Here is a 24,958-nt window from a genome sequence, read left to right as displayed (position 1 = left end):
AAGTTTACATTTATGGCCATGGTTGGTCTCCTGAGCTCATTGTAAGACCTACTAAGGCTGAGAATACCTTCCTGAAAAAAAGTAGAACCAACTGTGTCACTCACTGAGCTGATGTAGGACTTAATGAAGGCTAATGAATGACTGAGAATCACAATGCTAACATCAGCATGCTACCATGTTCAAATTTAACTTTTCGCCTGATGACAAGTCAGAGGATCACCAACTTTATTACAATTCATCCTGAGGGGAACATGAATATTTGTAGCAAATTTCACAGCAACCAATTCAATATTAGATATTTCGAGTAAAAAAAACAACAAAACGTTTACTTGCTGGAGGCACAAGCTGAAAAGTTAGGGTCACAAAAGTCAGTAGGATTCATCGTATGGGAAATGTGCATGTCTGGACAAAATGCAGTCCACCGAGTGGTTGCTGAGATAATTCAGGCAGGAAGTTCTGGGTGGACCAACTGACTGGAATCAGTTGGCAATATTTTTTGCCAACCTTTAAAGAATCCAGGGCTCAAGAACTCACATTAATGGATAAAACCTCTCCTCTATCAGTCAAACTTCGCCAGCTAGAACTGTGCTTCTGTGATCTCATCGCTCCTTTGCCGTCATCTTTCCCTCCCCCTTCACCCACTTCATTTGTTCTGTCTTTTTCCCTACCGTTCCACTTACAGTCTTTTGTCTTGTGTGTGTGTGTATGTGCTTGTGTGTGTATGTGTCAGTGCCTGACTTCCCTCTGGACTGAAGGCTGCACGTGACTCAGCTGTACATGTCTGGCTTCCCCTCAGCTTCTATTCAGTTCTCTTTCCATCTGTTTCCACTGCTCCTTCGCTCTTCATCTCACTTTAAATGTGTCTTTTTATTCATCTGCCTTGAGTTCCTCCTCATCACTTTTTAAAGCTTTGTCTCTTTGATTGTCCACCCATTGTTTTTCTTCTCCTCTCTTTGCATCTCCATCCCCACTCCTATTTCTGTATGTCTCTATTGATCCAGCCTCCGTCATCATCTTTGTGGTTTACATCAGTTTTTTTTTTTTTTTTTTTGCTGGATAGAATAGAACTCAAAGATTAGTAGTAGTCAACAAATACCGTGTGTCATCATCATATTTTCCCTAATTTACTAAAAGAACTGTATCTGTTGATCATTACATTAACTTTTATCTCTCTGACATCTCCCTCCCTCTCTCTTCCCTTCCTTTTGTTTATCTTCTCATTCTATTTTATTCACTTCCTCTAGAGAGCCGCAGGCCTTAACCCGCATTGCACACACACAGAGATCCACATATAGTCTTTACACAGTATGTCATCTTTTGATCTACGTTTGTGACAGCTAATGGCGTCGATTTCTCACGGTCCAAATAACATTTTGACCCATTCTTCCTCTTTGCTGTGTGTGTGTATATTTATTACTGTCCCGCACACAGTAGTGGTACTTATATATAGCTCTGTATATTATCTCTAGGTGTATCTTAAGGCAGTGACAGTACATTACAGTACAGTGCTGTGAACAGCTGTACTCCCCAAAGACCCTGAAGGTGTCATGCTGCCTCGAAGTAAACACAAGTCTTTCTCAGTCTGCCTGGCTGACTTACACGCATCCTCGCTTCTTTCTGTCTTTTCTTTCATCTGTTTCCTCCCTCAATTCTTCTTCTTTCTGTGTTGCTTTCCCACTTTTATCCCTGCTTCCTTCTTTTTGTATTTCTTTAACGACTGCCTCCTTTCCTCACATAGTTCCTTCCTTTGCTGTATCTCTTTCCTGCCTTCCCCCTGTCCCCTTACTTCCTTTATTTATTTAATTTCCTTTCTTCCCTTTTCTATTGCCTTCTATCTTCCTTCTTTTCACCTCTAAGCCTGCGTCTGGATCGATGGAGGGGAGGTGAGAGAGCAGTCGGCCTCTTTCATTGTTCCATGAGCAGAATTACTTTGGAGGAAAGAAAGAAAGCATAACTGAAAACGATGTTTGTGTTTGGTGATTCTGCTTCTCTTGATGCTTCCAGTCTTTCTCATTTTTTGCCTTTTTGCCCTTGCTTTGTCTGAAGTCTTTATGTTTCTCTCTCTTTTTTCTGTCTGTTGCCTTTTCTCAACCTTCCACTTGTGGTTGTTGCTTGCTCATTTTTTTTATTTCATCCTTCATCTTTCCTACCTGCTCTTTCTTGCCCCTCATATTATGAGATGAGTATCCTTGAGGAGACCAAAGCTCGTTAGGCCTCTTTTGAACTGAATTGAAAAACGGGGTTTCACTCATTTAACAGCTAATGGACTGTTTGAAATAAGAAGAAATAAGGACTTTGTGGACATTATTGCATTGATAAAATGGATGGTTGGACATTAAGGGAAAGGGGTTATGACTCTTTGCAGTTAACTGTTTATATATATTTAAATATATCAAAAGCAATAACATTTTGAAACATGCCTTACAATATATTTAAGCTGCTATGACTAAAAATAAATCATTTTCAAGCCAGTTTTTTGGTAGACTTGTTTGCTTGGTAACTTGGAGCGAAGCTGAGATTGTTTCCCAGTTTCAGTGGTTGCTATGGCCTTTTTTTACTGGCATGTTTGTAGGGAAACAGTTTGTTAGCATGTAGCATGTAGCACTATGTTGAAGGTCACTGCAAACATATAGACAGCAACATATCACCAGAGAATCTGCTACCTGCTGCTCATTGTACTCTTTGCTTGTGGGATTGTTTGTGTTTACACTGTGGGCGATAGAAATGGGCTCAGCAGCCTTCCTTGCCTTTATATATTTTATATTTCCTTTCTTGACATTTTGTGTGTGTGTATTTGACTAAGAAAGCAAAGAGAGCTTGTGAAATGTAGCAACTTCCCTGCCGGCATACTTCTCCCAGCTGAAGCTACACTGAGCTGTATCACCTCTGGAGGTACAAAGTGGTTCAAGAGACAGAGTGGACTTGGGCTAGCTGGTTAGCATGCTAACTTCAGTACATATTTCTGCAACACAACACAAAGACATATTTGACATGCTGTTAGAACTGTTACTTCTGCTGATAATGTTCATTTTTTAATCAACTTGACAACAATTCTGGCCATATCTTACACATTGCACATTTGAAGTAAGAGTTATACGTATATATAGATTTTTTTTTTCATTTAATCAAATTTAGATTTTGTAATCTGTGTTTGCCTTCCTGGTAAATCAATACAATACATTTGTGTAGCGTTATCAAATGAATGATTTAAATAACAAAATAAAAGGAAATCAATGAAATAAAGGGTTGATGTCATCAAGACAAAAGTAAGATAATATTCAATTTGCTAAAAATCAACTGAATTAATGAATGCATTTAAGAATAATTCTAAGTAAAATTACTAATTAAAGGACCAACAATAAATGGAATGAGACTTAACCAAGATCCAAGTAGAGGGGTACTAGATGCATTTGTATAGATGCATGTGTACCAGTAACAACCTCTAGACAATAAAACACAACAAAATGTTAAGTGAAGGATTAAAGGGAGGGATAGAAAGGCTAGTGTATGACTAAAGTAATGATAATATGTGAATAGAGATAGATTTAATTGGTGGACAGACAGAGCCGGTGTGGAGGGGGCAGAGAGCTGGGTAGATGGGAGTGAAGAGAGATAAAAAATAGACAACTTAAAGCTAGCACAGAAAGACTTCAAGGAAAAAGAAAGAGTTTAGAAAAAGAGCAAAGAGAGTAAGAATGGAGAGTGAATTCCTCGGAGGAACGAGAATGATGAGTGGTTCAGGTCTGACTGCGTCTACACAGTGAGGAGGAAGAAGTCCAACAGTGAAATGAATAGCGTTTTCTATTTGTGCTGAATGGTATCGATTGTCTGGGAGGAGATGATTCTCAATGTGTGTGTGTCTGTGTGTGTGACTACAGTTCTTGTTCTTAAATATATGCTGGGAATCACGTTTTGCTTACGGTACATGCATACAAGTGTCTGTGTGCGTGTACGTTGTGCTGCATGTAGGTGTAGCACTCCTCTTACCTCCACCAGATGTGGCGTGGGGTTGAAGCCACACAGGTTACACACTTGGCTGTGACACTGCGTACAGGTGTTGTAGTTGGGCGGGTCAGAGCTGCCGATGTTCAGCTCTGTTTTACAAAGCGGACAGTTCACTTTAGGCTTCACAGGCTCTGGAGCAGGAACAGGAGCCGTCATTGGCTCCTGCTTTTGTGGTGCTTTCTGCAGATGAGGAGGTGTCTGCTGATGTTGTTGTCCTTGCTGCCCTTTTTGATGATGCGTGGGTGACGGCTGATGTGGCAATCCTTGTTGATGGGGCATGGTCTGCTGCTTCTGGGTTGGCGCATGCGGTCCACCCATTTGGCTCAGCGCATGAGGACCCCCCATTTGGCTCGGGGCATGAGGACCGCCCATCTGGCTCGGAGCATGAGGACCCCCCATCTGGCTCGGCACATGAGGACCGCCCATCTGGCTCGGTGCATGAGGACCCCCCATCTGGCTAGGCGCATGAGGACCACCCATCTGGCTCAGTGCATGAGGACCCCCCATCTGGCTCGGCGCATGAGGGCCACCCGCTTGAGTTGGAACATGAGGGCCCCCCATACCAAATGGCTTGGTGCCAGGGGCCCCTTGTTGTTGCTGCCTGTTTTCAGGAGTTGCATTACTGAACACCACCTTGCCTCGTGCAGGGCTTGGCTGGGTGGAGGCAGTGGGTAGAGGGTCAACATTTATCAGGGTACTAGCCTGATTGAGCAGTGATGCCCCAAAGCCAAACAGTTTGGTCAGGCCGTCCTGGGCGGGAGGAGGGGCCTGACTCTGAGGTCTGTGGGCTGGGGAGGAACCGGCGCTTCTGGTCTGGTCAGTGTGCCGTGCCATAGACTGGTGCATCGGAGAACCACGACCCAAATCGGGCTGGGAGGGAGCCTTGGTGAGGCCAGGAAGAGGCACAGCGCCAGGGTGGGGAATACGTGGACCCCCGGGCTGGTTGGGGCCTCCTGCTGGACCTCCGACACCCCCTGGAGCTCCAGGACCTCTCTGGGAGTATGGGTCAGACCTCATGCCCTGCTGAAAGGGCCCTGTCTGAGTCTGGGGGCCGCCAGGGCCTGGGTGTCTCTGCAAGCCTGGGGAGGTATGAGGCTGAGTCTGGGACCCTGGCTGGGACACAGGGTACGACTGGGGCTGAGACTGGGGATACTGCTGGGAATGGGAGTATGGCTGGGACTGGGAGTAGGGTTGAGTCTGGCCGTAGGGCTGAGACTGAGGCTGCTGCTGCTGCCGCTGGGTAGGCTGACTCTGTGCCAAAGGCTTGGGCTGTGCTGCTGCTGCCGGCGGTGTTGGCTGTATTGGCTGAGGTGCGGGCTGCTGAGGCTGGACGATGGGCTTGGCTTGGTGTGACGGAGAGTGAATCTGCTGTTGGCTCTTAGAGCGAGGCGTGGTCATATCAATGCCAAGAGCTCTCTGCATCTGACAATTGAGACACAGCCACTCCTGGACCTGCAGACAGAAAACAGACAGGGCTGATGTTATTTTAACCTTAATATCTAGTTTTCCACTTGTAAAAATCAAAGTGTCTGTCTGACAATGTCACACATATATTCTGTATCAGCTTGTTCCAACTCTTAAGTGAAGCTTCATGTTTACATTCAGTGAAATATGTAAACTCAAAACCGTTTTTACGACTACACCAGTCCATCAAATGGAGCAGCCTGACATATTTGGTATCTTTGGGATTTCCACAGAAATCTAAAATCAGGTTCTGTGGGGCTGAACAATTCTTTTCAGTGCAGTATTTGCTTCGACTGACTGGGTCAGTGATGTTGTGACTGTTTGCTTTAACAATGTAAGAAAAGTCTTTGCAGATAAAAAAAGAAAAAAAAGAAAAGAGGATCAGTGAATTTTTGAAATGAAAGAAGACAGTATAGATATAAAACGTCACTATGATTCATTAATTTTGTCTTTGAAAGCAGATTGCTATTGATTACTTTAAATATCATTTCTGACTCAGACAGGATGCACTATTCATCTGAACCACATGGACACTGTATTCATTCAGCCAACTTCAAAGCTGCAGATGACAGAGAGAGTGCATTTGGATGGCTACACATAGAACACGGTCCATCTTTCTTCCCGTGGAAAACAGAAGTGCTGCGAGAATAGTTGTAATCAACCAGAAATAGAGGGAGAGAGAGGTAAATCAACCACAAATTGACTGCCGCACTGAGTGATTGCTGAGCCGAAGCCGCAACCTGAGTGAAAAGCATTACATCTCTCTCTCTCTCACACACACACACACACACACACACACACACACACACACACACACACACACACATAAATCTACAAAGGTATACAGGTATGCACACACGGAAATCAAGTGTAGACGCCAGCTTAACACAAACAGATATACACATACACATGCAGTCAAATGACATGAAAATGAAACGCCCCTCTAAAAAAGAAAAAAATAAAAACATCACCCCTCCTCTTCTCTCCTCCTGCCTTCCTCCTTCTTAATCTTCTTCCTCCAGATGAGAGCTGATACTCCCTTGTGTCCGGACCTCGCTTGGCTCTCTAATTTCTCCCGACTGCAAAAAACACACCGCTCCTCTCTGAACTGTGTCAACCTGCTCTCGTCCTGTCTGTCCTACAGCAGCTTTGTCTCCACCACAGCGACCCAGCTGCCATAAATAGTGCTATTCTAGCTCCTCCGCAACCAGAGCAAAGCTAGTAAATCTCTGCACGTTCCGAGCGTTTCTCCCATCCCCTTTCCTTCCCAGAATGCATTGCGCAAACGTACTGTATCACCCCATCCGTTATCCACTGAACTCGCCACCCCCCGCCTTCCTCATTTTTTTGTGAGGTGCTACAGGACAAGGTGGCTCTGTGAATGAGGGGAAGATGTGGAAAGCACAGGGAGAGGAAAAGAGAGAAAATGCCTGCATCAGTCACGTACCCTACCTAAACAGTTCCTCCCACTGTGCTGTCCCAGCCTGCTTTGCTGTCTGGCATTTTCTAGCTTGACAGCATCACTGATCCCATGTTCTGTTAACTCAGCGGCTACAGCCACTGCTACAGCCTGACATCCTCCTTTCCTCCTTAACATATTCTCTTTGTAGCTGTCTTTCCTCTCCACTCTGCTTCTCTCTCCCTGTTTTTTCCCTTCTTCACATCCATCCTCCTTTCCCCCCTCCACTTTCCTAGTTTCTTGTTTTCTGTCTATACCCCCATTTTTCTGTTCTCTCTCTGATCATGAAATGTAGGTCTTATTCCTTGAATAGCTAAAGTGAAAGGAGATTTGAAAGTATAATTTTGCTGTGCAGGCTCCTCCCATGTTGTGCTGCCATAATTACATCTGATAAAGATGGCGAGAGGGAGATGAAGAGAAGTACATAGGGAGAAAGAGAAGGGGGGAGCTGATTTTAATAAGTCCCTGTCTATCCCTCTGCCTTATAAGCAACATCACAAGAGACACTCAAAGGAATGAGGGAGAGAGCGAGGGATGGAGGGACGGGAAAGAGCAGGGAGGAGACGGAGAGGGAGTGAAGAGTGGAGCGAGAGGAGTCAGCAGTTTTTTAATCCAGGCAGCTCTTCAGCTCTCATCATGTCAAGCTTAATCAACAGTACAGCAGCACAGAATATCCACTTCTCCTCCGCTGTGGTTAAAACCAGTGAATCCTGCTGTACTGCTGTTGCTCACTAGTGAGGAAGAAACATGTTGCTGAGGGTTTTGTTCAAGGGTCACTTCACCAAAAAAATTGACTTTTTTGTAACTGTATGAAACGTTTTAGTTTCATTTGTCCAGGTTTTGAGATAACCATCTCTGATGTTTAACCCCAGCACAGTGGAGTTTCATTTATGTTGCTTAAAAATGCATTATCAACTTTACCTTTCCAGTACCAGTTACTCTGTGATGAACAGTTTCCATAGGGACTACTTCTTTGGTAAAAACCAGTTCCAATGAAAAGTGTCCACATTGAGTTCCAGTCTGTTGGGGTGGCAGTAGAAAGATATAGATTCCATATCTTGAAACCTATGCAAATGAAAGCAGCAGTTTGGATACCACACATGCAAGTAAGACTTTTTAAATTACTATGTATTTTTGGTCATTTGCTCATTCGGGTGAATTGACCTGTGCTGCTTCATGTGTCTGTAATACTGCAACTGATTTTTGCATCCAATTTACATCACCACTTGTTTTTCTCTCTATTAAATGTACAGTTTTCAGGATAATCTAGGGTGCACTTATTCTCTGTGGGGACTGCAGCACCAGTGCTTACACTAAAATCACACGTTTTCTAGTAAAATCAGATGATACTGTGTAGTCATAAAGCTGAGCTGTTTACTGGTTATTAGCAAGTTGTTAATAGTATACACAGAGCATTTAGTGTGCATGTATAACTGTAGGCTCAAGTCCAGCCAACATTTATGGCAAACAAACCCTAAGCAGGGTGCAACAGGAAGCGTCGTCAGTGCAATGACATAATACAATCAAATGATATAAAACGTAGACTCACACAGAGCTACAACACAAGCACAAATTCAGGAGACCAAGAGATATTCTAAGTTAACCTTTAACCAAGGAGAAACTTGGCCATGAAGCAGCATGTAGACACTGAGAATGTAACAACTGCCGGTTAATGCAATAACTAACCCAGGGGGTCAGTGCTACAAGTGAGTGGGTGGGAATGAAAGACATCTCAACTGCAAAGGTTAAGAAAACTTGCCCTGAAGGCCAAAATGCAAAGCTGTCAATTTTGAGTGCTGGTGGAATATGACCTCCACCAGCTCTTTGCTGTCATCAGCTAACTTACATCTTTCACATTAAAATGTCTTCAGAAACTGGGACATGTATTTTACACAGAAGACATTTTGATTCATCATAGTAGGAAAAGCACAAGTGTTACTAATAACATTAACAATGATTCAAGTCTTCCAGTAATCCATGAGAGTGTGAGAGTGAGCCAGCATGAACAATACCAGGAGCCTGAAACTGAACAGTGAAATAGAATTCAGCCATCATTCATTTCATTTTCTACTCCTGTACATTTTTTCTTTCTTGTATCCTGTCAACACATAAAATATAGATTAATATGCTGCACCCTGGAGTCGTTATGTAGTGTAAAGTTTCAACACAGTATTACTGTTTGCAGATGGAGGTCAGTAAAAGATAACATAATTATACACCAGCCGGCAGCCTGAGACAAAAATGCAGACAGACAACATCCAATGAGCAACCACCATCATCTGACTCTCCAAAAACTGCCTCGAGCCCATTGCAGAGTCTTGAACCCCATGTTGAAAGCAACCGCCCTGACAGAGACTTATAAGCCTGTCCCAGGGCAGCTTTGACAGGTGTCTTATGTACCTCAAAGCTTTAAAGTACAGGTGTCACCTCAAGTTATAGCCCATTTACTAGTCTGTGTGTATGGTTCACAAGCCAGTCAGTTGATGTGTCGGCTAGGATCAGGCAATTTTCAGGCCTGTGGAACTTATTACAAGAACAAATGGCTGCAAATATCTTTTCTGAAATGAGGAATATGGGTCCTGACAATCTCCAGTGATGCTGGCTGCACTCTCCTGCAGGACGAAATGTAAAGGAAAGGGAAACCAGTGCCCCATTTTCACGAAATATAAAATAGGTTGGTCATTTTCCTCAAACACGTCTTTCTACAGAGACTAATTTGAGCTCATTTCTCCCTGTTTTTTGTTTCATAATGTTGTATGCATGGATCACAGAACCATGGTTACTGGACTTATTGTGCAGCTAACAAACACTGTCTACATAAAACTTTTTAAAACAGTGCCTATTTGTTTATTTTGTATGTTGTTACCCTGCTGGGGCTCAGCCTGCCAGCTCCTGTCAATCAAGCGCAGATACTTGGTAACATAATGCACCATTTCTGCCTTTTTTATGAGAACAAACATTTTTTTACTCCATTTCTGTATGATACAGTCGTTAGCACTTTCGTTTCATGAGCTATACTTTGACATGAAAATACATTGTATTCATCAGTGTTCCAGTACAAAGGGTCAAGTTAAATCAACAAAATCAAAATTACTTTAAAGCCACAACTGAATACTGTATGAATGGATATTCAGCTCCTTAATGTAACCTAGAAGAAACTAGAAAAGCACTGATGGGACTGTCAGGGTACCTGCTTGTGAGAATGATGGCTGCATGGTTAACACACTAACACACACACACACACACACACTGCAGACCATGACTGCAGGCTCTCATCTCCAGCTTATCCTAAGTAGTTCAGCACTCGTCAAACCTGCAGGATTCTGATTTCCTCACATTTCTGCTTTTCTCTCTTTATCGCTGTCACTTTCCACACACACACTCGCAGACACAGTTAACCACCCAGTCTAAGACACACACAAACACACACACACACACACACACACACAAACACACAGGTCTGAGCTCCTGCTGTAACATCATTAACTTGGAGGTCAGGCCTATCTATTCAAGAGGTTGAACTCTGTCAGTGTTCTCTCTCTCTCTCTTTCTCTCTCTCACACACACACACACACACACACACACACACACACACACACACACACACACTAAGAAGAACCTTCAATTAGATTAATTTTACCAGGTCAGCAGGTGTTAAATAGTTGAGCAGTTGCTGAACCACAGATAGGGAAAGACATTTGGTGATGATCAAGTTCAGCCAGATATCACAAAAAAAAACGTTTGAATGTGTTTTACGGTGAAGCGCCCGTGCTATGCAGCACGTTGAAACTGGAAGCATAGAACATACAGCCTGTCCCAAAGGCAGCGTTACCATACATCAGCTGACTTTAACAGATTAGCAGAGCGGTGAGCAAAACATGCTCGCCGCTCTGCTAATCTTTACACCAAACTGTACACCAACTGCAAAATCAATCAAATATTTGGAATATGACACTTAGCGCTTATCATGCAGCTCTACTTTTGAGTTGAAAAGGCAAGTGGAAGTTGCACGGACCAGAGTTCACTATGACTCTAATCTAATTTGTCATTAATTAGCCGGAGACACAGAGAGACGAGAGGAGAGGAAGTGGGAGGACCAAGAGCCAATCAAATAGCTAAAACAGCATAGCGGAGGAAATCTATGAATTCTCCCTTCCAGGGGACATCAACTGAACAACCTGGCTGAATCACCTTCATGTGGTTACCCTGTGTTCAATGGCTTAAATTATATATTTAAGTATAAATACTTATAGAACCAAATATTGATAACAAACAAATAAAAAATATCAAGAGAAAGATTATGGCAAGTCATTCTCTGTTGTGGTCCAATAACTGTTGTGTAGGTGGATAATACCTGACAGTCATCTTTATACTTTCTCATTTGACTGGTGGCTTTATCTGACTCACACACACCCACCATCTCCCTGTAAACAATACACTCACACACACACACACACACACACACACACACACACTAACCTTTGAAAAGAATCCATCGTTTTGTCATTAGGAGAGCGAAAAAAGAAGGAAGTCTGACACTTTAGGCTTCGATGACAGGATGAGCTATTTCCTGTGGCTGTAGCACGCAAGTGTGACATGGATACAAACCCAGTGACACACACACATACAGAACACACTCACAAACACACACACACACTCACGGCGACCAGCTGTCAACATAAAATATTCATGTCACAGATCTCCAAACACTACGAGTGCTGAACAGGTGCTAATGCTGTTTCACAGAGAAAACCAGAGGTGTGATTCACAACAGCGTCTGCAGCATTTCACTGAACACTTTAAAAACGACTTCAGACTACACCCCGATAGCACTCTCCTTTACATTTAATTTTGAAAATGCCTCTGTTTCCAGGAAGTTGTCCATCATGGTGTGACACAGTCATACACAGCCTGGAAACTGTCCAGCACAACCAGCCACAGTCTTGTAACAAGACCATTTGGAAGATAAATGTCTTATTCAAGGGCACCTCAACAGATTTAATGGCAGGTAGAAGTCCCATCACTCTGGACCATCTTCCAGTGGTTTCCCCTTTAATTTGACCACCTGTATGACCCAAAGAGGCTTGAGTCCCACAACAATAGTGCTGCAAATACATATGTTGTTTACTCTGCACGGTATAGCGTACACAGAATTGTGAAGTGGGGCTGAAGGGTTTGTCAAAGTGAAGCCCAAAAATAAACAGGGGCCTGCACCAACATTGCTTTAAGTATATTTAACAGGTATGATCCACCATAATGCAATATAGTACTATATTTGTCTACCATCAGGGATTTTGCCATAATTAAAATGCAGACATGCAAAACCCTCTCTTTACTGCAAAATTTGCAGATTTTGTTCCAGATAGGTTGTAATTCTTGGCTCAATCAACTCAGCATCAGTTTATAAGAACTCCAATACATTTAGGGACTGTTAGTAAGTAATTATGATTAATAATGTTCACTTTATAACATGATGACAGCAGCTAAGTCAACAATATGACTGTGAATCTGCCTAGGTGTCAAGGCAGTGGGTAATACAGGTAGATGGACATACTGTGTAGCCAATCAGAGTGGAGTTATTAAAAGCACTCATTCTGACGGCAACTAAGCTCCAGCAACCGGCAGTATATTTGACAGTGGTGGTAGTAGCCGAATTTACAAGAGGGCCAAAATAATTAAGAATTTTTCATATACAGCGTTTAACAAAGTTTATACTTTCCACTAAACTCAACAACTCATGAACCATTTATTATCAGGAAACATAGCCAGATACAGATTGCTTCTCAAAGGAGTGACAAACTGAAATATGAACTATTTTTTTAAGCATCACTTATTAAGCCTTGTTTATAAGTTTGAGCTGTTGGCTTTGTGACAGTATTAGTAAAACTGCATCTTTCTGCACCAGCTCCATTGAATATAACATATATGAGAAAACTGAGGCTTGTCATTGCACAGGTTCACTCTCTATGTAGAAATAATTGTAGGTCTATGAAATAAGTGCGAGTACAACATGGCAACAGGTGCTTTATTACATCAAAGTGGGCTTAAAATAACTTGCCATAAGCTGCAGAGTGGCTCAGAGTGGCTGGAAATGTCACATATAATGTAAAGTAAATGAAACCCACCACAGCCATTAGAAGGTGTTTGTGGTTTGGTGTTGTGGTCTGGGCTGAGCTGCTCACTTTCTCTGTCATGGGAACAGGCTACATGTTAACACATGCACCATGTACACATACCAAACACACACATCCTATACATATACGCACACAAATGCACACATGTAGTGCATTAACATCACACATACTCCTGCAGAATCCATACGCACCTCCATGCAGGCTTTTAATAGACCTGTCTATCAAGCTGCTGTGCAGCCTTTCAGGGCAAAGTGGAGGTGCAAAGGAGGAGGGAATGAAGGCAAATACACAACAGTAGGAGTATTTGTACGCATGCAGGTTGAAGATGAGGATAAGATAAATGTTGTTGAAACAGCAAGAGAGGAGAAAAGAACCATGCTTTTTAGGCTGAGTCCAGATTATTTGTGGAGCAATTTTATGTACAACGTTGCAAAGTGTTTCTCAAAAAAACAGAACAATAAGGCACAATATAAATCAAAGAATAATGGGAAAAACAAGAACAAGAGACTATGAATTTGTCTTTGTTTATTTTGACTGATCAAACCTTTCCTGTGGCCATGAACAGACTGTAGTTACACTGTTTTGTTTCTGTGAAAGCTACAGGAAACTTAATATTGTGACTCTTAAAATCAGTGTTACATGAGTCACTGATCTTTGGAGGGAGGTTGATTACTGTTAAGTGGTTTCCATTTCTTAACCTTTATCATCTGTACTGCCTGGTTGAAACATTTGTTAGCTGTAAATTGGAAACCCACAGATGACCTAGAAGATGCAGTTATAATCACTGAAGGTGTGGAAACGCTTAACAAGCTTGGTGCAAATGCGGTCGCCATTTGATTTGGCCCCATGTACTCACTGGAATCGAGCTACCCAACAAAACAAACGCCTCTCAAAAGCTTAAAAGCAAGTGTTTGAAGGAACAATTCAGACAAGACATTGCAAGTAGAGTGTGAAGCATCAAAGACCTTTTTGTGGAACGCTCTGAAGCGGCACAGAATAAAGCTTGGAGCAGGGGTACTATCCCAAATAATCTAACAGCAAAGAAATCTTTCTGGATCCGCATGGTGAACTGTTTAAATTAAGACTGAAATCATCTTAGTTCCAAATGACTGATGTCTGAGTATGTTTTAACAGACAAAATGTTCACAAAAGGGAGAGGTAATGACAGTAACAGTTAGAAAGTACATACGTTGTATGTAATTTCTGTGCATTGAAAAAGGGAAGAAAAACAGCTGACATAGAGATTGGTGTGAACGAGAGGGCGGGAAGAGATGTGACATAGCATGACACACACAATGATTAACATACAGCGATAGAGTGTGAGCGCGCAGAGCAAGAGTCACAGGCACCAAATGAATGTGCAGATTCCTAGACTGTCAAGTACCAGCGCTTTGTCATCACAACTACTTGGTTAGGTTTAGCAAAAGATCACTTCACTTGATTCGCTTATGGTTTCACATCCACCCCACGCACCTCCATTTGCAGACTTTCTAGCTATTTATACTATGTCACTGGATTTCATTGGTGAAGGCTGCTGTGGCAAAGTGGCCAAAATCTGGCAACAGACAAGACAGTGGCTGTTAAGATCCTCATGAAGGATGCTGATTTGATCCCAGACACAGAGAAAGAGGTAGATTTTCTGAGTCCATTTGGCTCTTAGGACATGTAGTACATTCCCTTGCTTAGATTCTGTATGCTCCATGAACTGTTGTCATGTCTCCTCTTGCCTCCTCCTGAATCCAGACCACACTAACATCATTAAGTTCTTCGAGCAGTTTGAATATATGGATCACACCTGTCTGGTATTTGCTAGGCAGGAGCCTCTATGACCTGTTCAAAGGCCGAGATTGGAAACCACTGTCTCTGGACATACCAATAGCAAAGCAGGTGTGTATTATTGTAACTTGGAACCAATAATCTATTATTCTACAGACCTGCTATTCATCATCAAAGAAAACATTAACCATAATCCTAAACACTACTCAGGAGCACATGGAAAACTAAATCCCAAACTTGTCAACTGGTCAACAATCAGGAGCAGCCCTTCAGGGTGAAACTAATATACTTCGGCGAAGCCATCCCAGCCTCCAAAGCCGAACCTGGAAAGGACCTGCAGCCAGTTGGATACAGGTGCTTTCATCCTGCATGGCTCACTTGTTAATCTAGCAGAGCCTGTGTCACTCTTCTAAACATCCACATTAGTTTCTTGGTCCTCACAGCTTGTATTATATTTCTCATCACTGGCTCTTGTCTTCCCTCCTCAGGGTTCTAGAAGTTGCCCTCAGCCTCTCCTTCACTAAGGCTATTGATATGTGGGGAGTTAGCTGCATCCTGACCTTCCTCTACCTCGCTGGAAACCACTTCCCTGTCAACTGTGAATATCAGATGGCATGCCAGCTACTTCAGACAAATTTCCACAACCAAGTGGAGACTTTATGCAGAATATCAGCTGATGTGATTCTGTATTTTTTGTCTGCAGATTAAGTGCATGGTTAAGGTTCTGAGTCAGCTGAAGGACCACATGCTCCATGCTGGGGGATATACCCGGTACTTTTTCAGTGAGGATGATGCTGCTGATCTTCCAACAAGGAGGCTGATGGTAGAGTAACCATGTTCTTCTTTGTTTAAGGTGATTCAATTTTTTTTTACTTCTTTTTAAACAGTTCTCATGTTTTGTTGGTTCAGACACCAGAAGAATACAGAGCTGCAAATGACACAGAGCCTGAAGAGAGCGAGAGCTTCATTGACCTGCCGAGCTCTCTGGATGACCTGGTTAATGTAGGTACTCCCTGCTGTGTTGTATGAGAACAGACTGAATCGGTACCTGTTAATTGTCTCTGAGAGGTAGGAGCTGGATCACTGAACTGAATCATTTTCCAAATCCAGATCTATCCAAGAGGGTGGGCTGGTGAATTCAAGGACAGGACGGCATTTGTGGGCCTCATCAAACAGCTGCTGAATCTCTCCCCATCAAGTTCTGCAGCACCCTTTTAGCACAATGACCCACCTGACCGAGGATGCTGAGAGCAGAGCCTAGTCAGGGACCTTGTGTCTGGTTGTCTGTAGTTATCACATGACACTGGATGGACTGCTGGCTTTATGGTTTGACTGACAGATTCTCTAATTGATTGTCATACTTGATCCAGTCTGACCACCTCTCAAACATTGACGAGCATCTGCCCAGTGGACGACTCAGGAGACAGAGGGAACACCTCTGCAGCTTGCAGACCTGACCAAGAGTCTCCTGCTGGGTTCCATGTCAGTGGTCCCTCTGCTACCAGTGATGATCCTCCAGCCACCAGGTCCATTCAGGGAAATAAGGACACTGTCTCCAATGATGAAGATCCAGCTGCCTGCTCTTCTGATGGAACTAAACTAAAGGACTGCATTGCTGCATTGCTGCAGCTTCAGCCTCCTCTGGTTGCCCTGAAAACTTGCTGAAGGATTCAGATTCCTCAGTCAAGTCACAGCTTCCTTTTGTTGCTGGCGCTGTCCCATAGTGGAGGACTGATTATTGTACATATTCATTATTTCTGATCTTCATTATTTATTTATTTTTTCGTGATTTTTTTTTTTTTTTTACCTGTGATGTCACTTTGACCATCAATCATTGTTTAATTGCAGTGGAGGCTACATTCATTACATAATACACACTCACCTGAGTGCTCCAACCTTCTCACTATTTGATTAGATTTTTTTTAAAGGGTTGTTATGTAATCATTTTAAAAATTATTTATTTAGTGACATAAACAATTAGTTAAGAATTTTTTGAAGTAAAGAAAAATATAGGTTTGATTTTGAATTCTATAAAAACACAGATTTTGCCACTGACATCTTCTACATTTGATTTTGATTTGAAGTTTCAGCCACCATCTTAGCTATTTGTTCAGTTTGAGGAACAATCAGTTTGAATGATCCTGGATGTTTCCTGCGGCAGCTGACTGACTTTGACTGAAGATGTAGAAGTTACACACAGCTGCTGGCCTCCGGCAGAGACATAGCGGCTCAAAGTGGTCATTTTGTAATGAACTATAATTTTGGAGTGACAGTTTCAGCATGGTGTTAAGCTACTCTTCATATTGATATATATATATGGACAAAATGGGTTTCACTATGTGCTTTTATTATCTGCATGATGTGTTTTCTCTATCTCATTCAGGATTGAACGTGCTGAGCGATCAGTGACACCCTGTCACACACAGTCATCACTGTCAGGCTGTCATATGGGACTGCTCTCCCAACATTCAGTCACTGTGTGTGCGTGCGTACATGTGTGTGTGTGTGTGTACGAGGTTTGTGTCATGCCACAGCCTGGTTGAGAGTAGGTTTTGGCTTTCAGGGAGGGGCAAAAGCGCACCTCTGTAAAGGAAAGGGGTGCCCTGGATCAACACCAGACAGTATGAGAGCATCGCTGTGAAATGGAACGTGGCGTAAGAATTGTTTTATCCGGATTATCTTGTTTTCATGATTATTGGCTCATCAATCAAAATAAAATTCAATTATTCCACCAGCCCTCTGGCTGGAAGGCCAATAGTTGAAGTGTAGCATTGGGGTTGACTTTTAGTCACTGGGTTATGCAGAGTGACTCCAGCAAGTGAACAGTTTGAGGACACCCGTTGATATCATGTATTCTGTACTCCATAAGCAAAACCTTGACCAACGCAGCTATATGGCAGCTCTGACTCTTGACCCTATAGGCTCTATAAAGAAGAGGAGACCGGCCAAAATGTCCTCACCTTCCTAAGATGTCCTCACTCTCAAGGTCTAAAACTGGTCGTCAGGGACACACAAACACACGTCTATACACATGAGCTTTGTATTCACTCAAGCATCAAATTACTTTTACACAAACCCAGTTAAAAAGGCTTACTGCATGTCAGAAACAACAGAACTGTGAAGGCAAGTGGGAAAAGCAACGGCCACAGATACCAGTATTAGGAGAGAGATTTACAATCTTCTATGTACTGTTATTATCAGGACAGACAGAAGGCATGTACGTATTGTATATGTGTCGGACATATGATGAAAAGTGAGATGTACTTTTCTTCAAAATGTATTAAAATGGAGGGTTGAACAAGTTTGAGACAAAGGGCATTTCATTACTTTTTAACAAACAATCATAAAGGCCATTTTCAAGGGAGACATTTTGGCATGTCACAGTAAATAAGCAGGTGTAAATAATACAATAATGAATGATGGCTTCATTCACAGGGTCTTGGTGTCATCATTACTGTCATAAGAAACACATCTGTGCAACAGCTTTTCCGAGTAAGACGATGCTGCCATTTAAAGTTGGTTAAATCTGCTGCTATGCACCAGCAGAAGGCCTGATGGTGTCAAAATGGAAATAAACTACAGAGTCTAAAGGGGGGGTTGTGGAAGTCTTCACATGACAGAATTAGAGCACTTTGACAGATGAGATGCTCAAGATCTTAATGACGCCGAATCATCAACTTTAATAAAAGTGATCGCATTATGAAACAGATAAATTGATACATAGCACTTTGAAAACTAAGGGTGTCATCACACTTAATCATTCATTTACTGTTAATTTGTAGAATATGATCTTGTTCATTTCGTTGTTTTGGCTTTTACAGTCGGGTTTCGCTGTTCAATTACCAGTGAGACTGTTGGTTTGCAGGGATTTGGGACCTGCATCATTCTGCTTGATTAAACAGACATTTTCCCGCTAAGAGACACTGCAGGACATTTAGTCTGCGGGAAGCTGAACCAGATGTGATTCCAGTTGCTCTGTCTGATTTGAAACACCACAATGAGAGCATCAGCGGTTTTCATGTTGAGGCCATTTTGATTTTCTCGTGTTTTTAATTTAGAGGAAATGTTGGCTGTCAGGACTAAAAGCATCATATGTGCAGTTAATGAGGCTCCTGAGCTAAATGAGACTAAAAAAATGTGTTAAACTTCTAGAGTTTGATTACACACTAAACCATGGTCTATCTTATGCATTTCTCTGGAACAGAGAGAGAAGTCGAAAGCTGGAAAAGTAACATCTGAAGACTCGGAGAAAGACTCCTTCTTCATTCAGGACCTAATAGCACTGCAGCTGACAGTTCATTCTCTGCTTTGTCCTGATGAATGGACTACACACACACACACACACACACACACACACACACACACACAAAAAAAAAAATCTTTCGCAGCATGATTACCATCAGCAAGCTCCTGGCCAAGAGAGAGTCATAAAACAGACTCACCTCTCACTTCTGAGGCTGTGCACCAACACACACACACAAACACACACACTCACACCAACGTCCGTTCCAATTTCATAAATCCTATTCTTATCATGCCATCTCAGTCCACTCTCTTCCACAGCCTCACCAAAAAGCACACCACTTTGCCCATCCTCAGTGTAATCCACACACACCCTCACGCACACACACACAAAAACATGCACAAACACACACTCACACCTCCTGTGCCATTCATCCATTGTCTCCCTTCAATGAATAACCCCAACTGGTCGATCATATTGACCACTATCACAGTTTAATGCATGTTTCTTAATTAAAATCTGCCTCAGCAGTTTGAGCCCAATCCAATATGATCACAGTCTCTATATGAACTCTGTGTGAGGAAGTGTGTGTGCTGCACATAGATAGATAGATAGATAGATAGATAGATAGATAGATAGATAGATAGATAGATAGATAGATAGATAGATAGATAGATAGATAGATAGATAGATAGATAGATAGATAGATAGATAGATAGATAGATAGATAGATAGATAGATAGGTGTGTGTGTGTGTGTGTGTGTGTGTGTGTGTGTGTGTGTGTGTAACTTGTAATTAAAAGCCTGGGTCTAATCCTGCACTGTCAGATCGATAGCAGATGTGATTTAGACTGAAAAACAATACCACGAGGTAGTGCAATGGATGGATGGGAAAAAAGTAAGGGCTTGGAAAATGGAAATGCAAATGAATGGAGTGATCACAGGATACAAGCAGACAAGAAGGAGGGATAAAAGAGAAAGAGATGGAGAAGAGAGAACCTCTGTGCATGATGGGATTTCATTGCATTATTAATGAGACGATAAAGAAAGTCCTTTCTCCTGTTTGCTTACTGTACATACAGTAGACAAACACAAAGGATCACATCACTTCATATGAATATTTATGTGTATATGTGTTTACAAGGCTGTCACACAAGACCTGCTTTGTTCTGCAGGCCAAATGAATGACAGCACTTTACAGTATTATCCAGAGAAACTGTTTCCTCTTCAGGAAAGAGCTTTGCTTATTTCGGTTTCTGTCATCTTTAGGCCATTAGTTTAGATCATATGGCACTTAATCAACAATGTTTTGGGGAATAACAGCTCTTTTACGCAGGATGAAACAACAATTTATGTTAGGGGAGACTCATCAATGTCATGTCTCGTCGTGTCTGTTAATGTGTTTTGTTCACTAGCGCCATGTCTCGTCTTGCACTTCCTGTTTTATTGTGAAACACTGACTCTCCTCTCGTTTCAGACCCTTGACTTCCTGGTGTCCTTCCTGTCTGATTGTCTACCCCGCCCAAATTGTTTCCACCTGTTCCTTGTTTCCTCGTTTATATATAGTCCGCGTCTCCCTTTGTCCTGTGCCAGATTGTCTTGTGCCACGTTGTGAACCAGCCTTAACCTTCCTAGCTCTGAAAAGATCCTTGATTCCTTGTTTTGCATTGTTAAGATATGCGAGTTGTCCTAGAGACCCTTTTTGTGTTTCTCAGTAATTTGAGAGTTTATTCCTTTTTGCCAAGATCCTTGTGCCTTTTGTTTGTTACTTTGTTGTCTAGAATTTCTAGTTTTGTAGTGAGATATCCTGAGTGCTTTTTGTTAATAAACCACACTTTTGTGAAACAAACTTCTTTTGTGTATAGAGTCTGCATTTTGAGTCCTGAACCCTTGCGCCTGTGGGCTTGTCAAAGTATGAGAAAAACAGAAAATAGAGAAACAATAAAGCTGGTAGAGAATATTGACCATTACGACAAAGTCATATTATTGCTAAATGTTCTGTCTAACATAGAAAAATGTTTAAAACTGGAAATCATGATCATTCCCAGTAGCTATACTTCACTAACCACCATGTCCATATGTACATATTTTTTTATAGTGTGTTCTGATACACAAAAACTCTCTTTGCCTGCAGCAAAAAAAGTAAAATGAAATAAATATATTACCCACAGGAAAAAAAGAAGAAAAAGAAACACACTGTCTATTTAATCCTACTGCATCTCTCCAGGTATACCCACAAGCTGACAACCTACACAAGAGAAGTGTCTCAACCAAAAACGTCTTATTTCAGATGCTCACGGAAGCTGCCTGGACTGGCAGATGGCAACACAATTAAAACGCATGGCATGCATCCTCTTCACTGAAATGCAAAAAACACGTATTGACAGAGGAGGAAAACAATAAATGAGGAAGAGGAGGAGGAGGTGGAGGAAGGAGAGGGGAGTGTGACCGGATGGGGAAAGACCAGACTGAACCTCAAATTGCCAATTATTCATTAAAGAGAGCTCTGCCAGTTACAGGGGTTCAAAACTGTTAGCCTGCTACAATCCGTCTTCTTCAGAAAGGCAACAGTTTTGGTCATTTGCTCAACTGCTCAAAGTTTATTTTGAGGGTCAGTGGAGCAAGAAGTGTGAGGTCCTCACAGAGCAGTGAAAAGTCAGGACGTGGATGTCTCATTGGTGAAAGGGCGTGTATCATGTTGTATGGAGATGTCCCATCTCCTGCCAACAGCACCTTTGACTTTTCATGACTGCTTAAACCTTAACCACGACTTAACTTCAGGGGTGGTAGAGTAGAAAATGCATAACCGTGTCAACTATGAATCGTTTGTATGGGTTATTTTGGAATGCACTGACAAACAAAAAAAACAGTGTGTGTGCTCTAAAGCCCCACAGGCACTGTGCCGGTCTGGCATGGTGTCCACTCCATTTCAATTCACTGCTTTGGCAAGTAAATAAAATAACACATTTGCCAGCAGCATTGCAAACAATACAGAATAATAGAAGATGGCTTGTAGAGGCTGAATTCAACTAGAAATGGTACGAACCTGTCTCTGTAACACTGAAAGTCTAACTGAAATCAGTCAAAAATAATCTCAGTGTTTTTTAAATGTGTTGATTGTAGTTTTTGATTGTTAAAAGGAATGAAAGGGTCTGTAAGGAAATATCAGACATGCTCTTTTTGTCTCAGCCAGCTGGAGGGGCGTTTCCCTCTCTGTGTTTGATTGACAGCAGCTGGCAGGCTGGCAGGGGGGTGAGATACGAAGGGAACAAACTTTCACAGTGGCTGAACTAGTCATATGTAGACAGTGTGTTGTTCGCAGTGATAATGAAGCGTGCGGAGCATGCCAGTACCTGAACAGACCAAAGTGACATTTGGAGGTACATTTAAGGCCATTAGCCATTTTCTGGATTTCCACACTTTTACCAGTTGAATGTTTGTTTGGTGGCTCGTTCAACAACTCAAGATGCAGGACAAGACGTGCGTTCATCTCTGTTGAAAGACTTGAGAAATTTTAGCCGGAAAGCTAACGTGTGTTGTTGTTCAGTCTGCATCAGAGTCACATCACAAAACCAGATATCAAATATATGAATTACTTTTTTATTTTTTTGGATTGGGATTTTCAGATTGTTAAATTTCTCTGCCTTTGTTGCTACATAACAAGTGGCACACCCACATGGCCAAAATAAAAAATGGGTAGTAATACAAATGGCTTTCCCAGATCCAAGCTCATTTTGGATATGTAGGAGGTAAAGACTACAAGAAATGTGGAAAGTTAGACACACTTTAGTTTTTCAGACTGTTCTCAGAGGGGAGGTGTGACCTGCTAACAGACTTTGATTAATTGATTTAACATTTTAATTTCCTGCTTTGATTAGATTCCTTTGATGACTTGAACAACCCTATGAGGCAGACGTGGCATCGAGGCGCCTGCAGTCTTCAAGGAGTGAGACTGATAAGACATCTATCCACCCATGAAGCCAGCCAGACAGTGTAGACCTGTTAGCAAAGGTATAAGAACGTGAATGAGTCATATCACCTGCACCTCAAAGTCTTATCAGGCAGGGACAGCACCCAGCCAGCCTTTAAAAAACCTCCTACGGCCAGACTCTCCCTCTCCATCAACCACCGCCCTCCCTCCTTCTCCCCTCTTGTCTTTTTATCTCCAGCATATTGCTCCCCTTGGGTGTGTGCATGTGTGATAGGAGTGGACATCAGTGGCGTCTGCGTGTGTTTGAGTCTGTTTCAGAGAGGGAGGATGATCAAAAGTGTGTGGACAAGCGCAATGTGTGTGTAAGGCATCAGTGACATGGAACGGGGAGAAAGTGTCTGTGGCTGTGTCCTTAAACAGCTTCTCCGAGCTGACAGGTGGTTGACTGACTGATGTGACAAGCAGCATCACTCCTTTCAAATAAAGCCCCAAAATGGCATCTGTTTATGATAAATCCACAAAGCCTTCTCACGGCTGTAAAATTATGATTCGTGTCAACAACGGACTTTAACACAGGAGACCACTGTTCTTTTCCCATTTCCTCCCAACAGTCAGTGCTATTTTTAAGCATGTCAACCACGACATTTCAAGCCAATCATGGTCTTTCCCTAACCCTAATCAAGTTGCTTCTGTGCATGAACGTAACCAAACCTGACTTATAGCATTGCCACATCAATAATAAATGTATTTATTTTTCATTTTTTCAATTTGTGTTTTGAAAGGCAGTGACAAATGAGGTCCTTCTGCAGAGATAGGGGCTTCAGATCAGCAAACGCTTCATTGTGTCATTTTAAAGGGCGCTGACAAACTACACACTTTGTTGTTTTATTGTGTATGACGTACCGAGAGGCGAGACAACATCAAAATGGAAATAAGTTGGGGACATCATGGACATGCACATCACACATTTCACTTTTCTCTGTAAGAAGACAAACCCTTCACTGGGCAGGGAAAGGATGTTCAGTGTAAAAGTCACTTTGAAAATGTGTTTTGTTCTCAATGAAGGCGACAAAATGAGGGAAAAGCCACTTTGCCACCAGTGAAGTTAAGTGAAACATCCGCAAATGTGATTTAATGTTGAGAAATTGTATGATAAACACACCAGAGGCTATCAACTAATGATTTCCACTCTCATTATGTCTGAACCTAATTTTTTAATGGTAATTATAAAAAGGAATAATTAAAGATGCATTGAGCAATATTTATTACATTAACACTGAATCAAGTGGCTCCAGGTTATATGAAATGGTCACATCCACCTCTTCTCCATATTTTTTTTCTTCAGTGAGTTTTTCTCAGTGTTGGTGCTGTCCTGTCTGTCTGTCTGTCTGTGAGTGCCAGCAAAAGGTATTAATCATTTAAAGTAGCTCATCATAAATTCCTGCGCTTTAACTCCTGGGCTTGCAGCTGCACTCATGTAGCAGCGTGACTGCGTGTGTATGCGTGCATGTGTCTGGATGCATGCATGTTTATTTTTCTAATTGTGTGTGTGTTAATGCAGATGTGTAGAATGTGTGTGTGTGTGTGCGTGTGTGCTTCCAGGTGTGTGCTGCTTGCCTGGGGCCTCTCTCTCTCCAGCTCTCGCCTGGCTGGAGCCTCTCTGCTGCTCTGTTCTCATGGTTAATGCATGTGGAGAGAGAATCCTCGCTCCGGTTTTCTCCCCCCGTTCCTCCCCCATACCGCCCCACTTCCCCAGAATAGGCCTGATCGCCACCATGAAGAAACATAACTCCCATTCTCCCCCATGCCTGGTGCACACCTCAGAGGACGAGTCGGAGAAGCATAGCGAGATAAGGAGGGAGAGGGAGAGATAAGGTGAGAAAGAAAGGGCAGGAAGATAAGAGATGGGAAACAGAGGGATGAGCGGGTGATAAGGAGACAAATAT

At 42.3% G+C, this 24,958-nt stretch overlaps 1 protein-coding gene across 1 annotated transcript in view; it reads right to left on the bottom strand.

Moving 5' to 3' along the window:
• Positions 1 to 24,958, bottom strand: part of bsna (bassoon presynaptic cytomatrix protein a) — a 143,374-nt gene that overhangs the window by 67,883 nt on the left and 50,533 nt on the right. The window contains exon 4 of the mRNA XM_041946772.1: positions 3,988 to 5,457. Within this exon, the coding sequence (XP_041802706.1) occupies positions 3,988 to 5,457 (1,470 nt within the window). The remainder of the gene's footprint in view (positions 1 to 3,987; positions 5,458 to 24,958) is intronic.

The sequence above is a fragment of the Chelmon rostratus genome, chromosome 10 (genome assembly GCF_017976325.1).
Source record: "Chelmon rostratus isolate fCheRos1 chromosome 10, fCheRos1.pri, whole genome shotgun sequence".
NCBI lineage: Eukaryota > Metazoa > Chordata > Actinopteri > Chaetodontiformes > Chaetodontidae > Chelmon > Chelmon rostratus.
The sequence above is the reverse complement of the archived record's forward strand: the minus strand, read 5'-3'. Positions and strand labels throughout refer to the sequence as shown.